Raw genomic sequence first — 5,282 nt, 5'->3', positions numbered from 1 at the left:
TGGTCAGTGTCACAGTGGGTTCGGAACCCACCCAGAAAAAAGGGCACAGGGTAGGACTAAGTACGTTACAAGTACAAATACACTGCAAGACATCAGAGTCCCAATTACTGACACTAACTCACTTTTTAAAACAAACTGCTTCATACTGGTCAGGCTCGCAGTGGGTCCCTGCACAAACTGAAAACGCTGGGCACAAGGCAGGATTATCAACCCCGAACAGGGTGCCACACTCAGAAGTAAGCAATCCACCTGCCGTCTGCTTTCAATCGCTCAAGTGTGTCTGGGTGCAACTGGACCCACTGCAACCCTGAGCAGGATATCATGTTTGGTTAAATGAATCGAGTGGGTGCTGCACAGCAACGTCGGGCCTGAGAACCTGGGTTCTGTGCTCGCCTCGTCCACTCTTTGTGAGGAGTTTGGTATGTTCTCTGTGATTCCTTCTGCCCACATTATTATTATTATAGAGCATGATTATAGAGTTGCTCCCCTTGTGCAGCTATAACAGCCTACTATCTAGAAAGGCTTTGTACAAGATTTCGGAGTGTGTCTGTGCGGATTTGTGCCCATTCAGTCAAACCAGCATTTTTGGGGTCAGGGACTCATGTTGGGTTGTTGAGAAGGCTTGGTCAGAATTTCCGAATCGTCCTAAAGATGTTCAGGGCTCTTTAAGGAACGGGCTTTGTGCACAGGGGAACAGGAAAGGGCCTTCCCTAAAGTGTTTCCTCAAAGTTGATTAGAAGTGGGTGTTTTACATTAAGTTTGACATGTACAGCATTTACCGGACACTTTTATCCAAAGTGCACTGACGTTAGTGATCGATTACAATGCAAGCGATTAAAGGCTGTGCTCCCTTTGTGTGAGTGAACACGACAGGACCTTCCCCAAACTATTTCCACAAAAATAAGAGCATGTAATTTACCTGCATCTTGACGTATGAGAGCCCGTTCACTCGGTTCACATAAGAACCGAGTTGAAGAACCGACTCGCAGGAGTGGATCAGTGAGACGCGTAAATGAATCGACTCCTTGGACAAACGGCACACTGGCGGTGTTGTGTGGTGCTGGGTGTGGCTTTATAAAGTGAGTTTCCGTTAGCAGGAAAACGCCATTCACTCTCTCACCCTCACTTATTCACTCAGCATTACTGCTGGATCTGCTCATCCACTGCTTCAGCTGGAAAACCAGAGAAAAGAGAGAGAAATAAAGAGAAATAAAGAGAATAAAGAGGAGAATAAAGGGAAAGTTTGGGTGGAAACGCCGCAGTGAATCTGGTTCAGTTGTGCTGGATGGGAGCTTGGTGACGTTTTTTTACATCGCAGGACAAACAAAAGGACCAAAATGCCCAAAACGGTGAGTTTTATTACAAATATCATTATTTAATTCTCGTTTATTAGACTGTTTTATTTGGGATGTGTAATTCAGGACCTTTGTGATGGATTCGAGTGAAATACGGAGCGGATGTGGAGTAAAATGAGACTTGAATTTTTAAACCGGGATTAAGTTGAGGATTAATTCGGGTTTTAATAAAAGTATTGGGGTTTAATTGGGAATAAAAATACACATAAAGTTTATCAAGTCTAAAGAAAACAAGTGATGCAACTTGTTGCATGATGGCGAAAGATAACGGTACAGCTCCCGCGACTTACCGATACTTCTGAAGGGTTGGACGATATTGTACTACATACCGCGATACCTCAACATATTATCACGATACTCGATACGTTTGTTCATTTGTTCATCTTTTAAAGGGGATTCATCCTGGTCAGGGTGGTGTTTGATTCAGGGAAGGCTGGACACAAGGCCTGAATACACCCTACACAGGGTGCCAGGATGCCATTACAGGCATTAGGGCATCACTCACACTTAGGAACAATTCAGTATTCAATCCACCATCTGTATATTTTGGGAGGATTAACCAGAACGACCCCAGGTAGACCACGGGAGAATATACCAAACTCCCCACACATAGTGACCATAATCCAGGATCGAACCCAGGTTAGCAGGACGCGTGTGGCTGTGCGGCACCGACTGCACTCACTCGCATCAGGGTTTGAGTGGGCAGTCCTATGAGTGTTTGGTATAGGAAGAACATACCAAACTCCACACCGATTGTAATAGCAGTGTGAGGATCGAACTACAGAGCAAAAACAGATTCATTAATTCATTTTCATTCACCACTTTATACTGGTCAGGTACGCAGTGGGTCCAGTGCCACCGGGTGCAAGGCAGAAATACACCCTACTCAGGGCACCAGGTACACACTCACACACTGAATCACACCAAGGCTGCCAATCCACCTCCTGCATGTGTACAGGAACATAGAGAATACAGAGTTCTCTGCCTTTACAGCTACAACAGTCTCCTCTCTTCATTGTACATGGAAGGCTTTTTCAGGCTGACCTGCAGTTGAGGTTCTAATTCGTCTCTGAGGTGTGTAGTGTGGTTGAGGGCAGCGCTCTGATTGTTTCTCTGATTTATAGGAAGGTGGTTCATGTTTGTCAGTCCTGCAGTCGTGGAAAATAGTTTCTTTCTTTCTTTCTTTATTTATATATTTTTACAAATATCAGATGGTATAAATCATTATATAATATTTTATTATTATTAAAAATATTTTATTATTTTTTATGTTATTATTATTAATAATATTTAAAGTAATTTTATTAGTAATTTAATTACAATTATTTTTTATTATTGTTATTATTTTGTTAATACATTTTCTGTTTATTATTATTATTGTTTTGTTATGTTAAAATCTTTGTCTTTGTTTTATTATTAATATCAATATAATTTTATAAACCAGCTAATAATATTATTTTGTAATAATAATTTCCTTAATATTTTTTGTTAATACTTTAAGTCATTTTTTAATAAATGTAATAAATTCTTTATAGGCTGAAACAGCCCTAGTTATTGGTAGGTGCACTGGTCAGTGCTCTCAGTGCAGGTCACAAGCCCAGATCTGGATAGGAGTGTTGCACCAGGAAGGGCGTCCAGTGTAAAACCCGTACCAGATCAGGTCTGAGGACCAGAACGAACCACTGTGAGCAGCTGAAAGAGAGAAAAAAACAAACCCTGATTGATTTGATTAGTCTGGTCGGAGGGTGGTGACTGCAGGAGGAACGTCTGGGGTAAAGAGAAACGAAGATTTTGTTTGGGGGGTGTGTGGGGGGGGGGGGGGGGGGGGATGTGGGGGGCAGAATGAACCTCTTCTTGGCCGTGCAGTAGGAAGGTGGAGCTGAGCTGGAAACCAGGAGGAGATGAGCAGGAGAGAGTTACGGTTCAGGGTCAAAACACCTGAGGAATCTGGCAGCACCACCGACCGACCGAAACTCCAGTTATACAATCACTGAAGGAGAAGCTTCATGAGATGCTTTGAGATGTTGAAAAAGGTCAACCAGTTTAACCAGCTTACAATCCAGACTGTAGAACCAGTTCTGGGTGGTAGAACCTGGTGTGGATGGAGAACTTGGTTGGGGTGTTCTGGATGGTATAACCTGGTCTAAATGGTAGAACCAGTTCTGGAGGGTAGAACCTGGTCTGGATGGTAGGATCAGTTCTGAATGGTAGAACCAGTTCTGGACTGTATAACCTGTTCTGGATGGTAGAACCTGGTCAGGATGGTAGGAACAGTTCTGGATGGTAGAACCTGGTCAGGATGGTAGGAACAGTTCTGGATGGTAGAACCTGTTCAGGATGGTAGGAACAGTTCTGGACTGTAGAACCAGTTCTGGGTGGTAGAACCTGGTGTGGATAGAGAACTTGGTTGGGGTGTTCTGGATGGTATAACCTGGTCTAAATGGTAGAACCAGTTCTGGAGGGTAGAACCTGTTCTGGATGGTAGAACCTGGTCAGGATGGTAGAACCAGTTCTGGACTGTAGAACCAGTTCTGGGTGGTAGAACCTGGTGTGGATAGAGAACTTGGTTGGGGTGTTCTGGATGGTATAACCTGGTCTAAATGGTAGAACCAGTTCTGGAGGGTAGAACCAGTTCTGGAGGGTAGAACCAGTTCTGGATGGTAGAACCTGTTCTGGATGGTAGAACCTGGTCTGGATGGTAGAACCTGGTCTGGATGGTAGAACCAGTTCTGGACTGTATAACCAGTTCTGGACTGTAGAACCAGTTCAGGATGGTAGGAACAGTTCTGGATGGTAGAGCCTGTTGTGGATGGTAGAACCTGGTCTTGAGAACCTGGTTAGTCTGAGTGAAGAAGTTTCTGGGTTTCTGTCTCTAAGACTCCACTAAAGATTCAAGTTTTCTGTGCCGACTTCACTTCCTGTTTCACCGTTTCCTGTTCTGCGCCGCTGCTCAGCGCCTTATTTGGTTTTTTAGAGAACGCACACACACTCACAAACACACACACAAACACACACACTCACACACACACACACACACACACACACACTCACACACACACACACACGCACACACACACACAGAGGCAGTGAATGGTGAATACTAGCGCCTCTTCCTGCCCGAGACCAACCTGCTGTAGAAACTCACTCACACACTCACAGTTAGTCTGTCAGCCGGGGCGGGTGATGATGTCATCGCCATCCAACCGGAGCGTCTCATTAACCTGCCGTCTCACTCAGAATCCTCCCTACCTAGGCAGCTCGCTCGGTTTGAGACGGAGCCGACGTGGTCAATGCCGGGAAGTCGCGGCGATCGGAACGCCCACTGTGCGATCGTAGCTGATGAAAAGTGAGCGAACGCACCGAAAATAGCAACAGAAGGTCCAGCGGCCTCGCAGTGAGGACCACACCCATCTCACACACACACACACACACACACACACACACACACACACACACACACACACACACCACCCCGGCGAGAGGGGCGGCCGTGATGTCAGATAATGACGGGGTTAGAACCAGATGAGGTGAATTTTCCAGAGTGTGTGTGTGTGTGTGTGTGTGAGAGAGAGAAAGTGCGAGTGTGTGTGTGTGTGTGTGTGTGTGTGTGTGTGTGTGTGTGTGTGTGTGTGAGAGAGAGAGAGAGAAAGTGCGAGTGTGTGTGTGTGTGTGTGTGTGTGTGTGTGTGTGTGTGAGAGCGCCGTTTCTGAGAGCAACCTGGAAAGAATGTCAGAAATCCGAGAGCTTCCACGGTTCCTCCGAGCAGGAGGAGGTTCTCCGACGTCCATCAGCAGCTTCTGGATGGTTCAGGGGTGAGAGACCTTCACGAACATGAGAGAGGATGAGAATGCAGGAGAAAGCTCCTCCCGGCCGGCCAATCAGATTTCAGAATGCTGCCTTCTCTCAGAGTAGCACCTCAGTAGGGCA

General features: G+C 45.6%; 1 protein-coding gene across 1 annotated transcript in view; it reads left to right on the top strand.

Annotated features, from left to right (window-relative positions):
- Positions 1 to 1,102: 1,102 nt before the first annotated feature.
- Positions 1,103 to 5,282, top strand: part of msna (moesin a) — a 22,398-nt gene continuing 18,218 nt past the window's right edge. The window contains exon 1 of the mRNA XM_062988480.1: positions 1,103 to 1,349. Coding sequence (XP_062844550.1) covers positions 1,338 to 1,349 — 12 coding nt within the window. The 5' untranslated portion in view covers positions 1,103 to 1,337. The remainder of the gene's footprint in view (positions 1,350 to 5,282) is intronic.

The sequence above is a fragment of the Trichomycterus rosablanca genome, chromosome 26, assembly GCF_030014385.1.
Source record: "Trichomycterus rosablanca isolate fTriRos1 chromosome 26, fTriRos1.hap1, whole genome shotgun sequence".
Taxonomy (NCBI): domain Eukaryota; kingdom Metazoa; phylum Chordata; class Actinopteri; order Siluriformes; family Trichomycteridae; genus Trichomycterus; species Trichomycterus rosablanca.
This window is presented reverse-complemented; position numbering and strand designations above follow the sequence as displayed.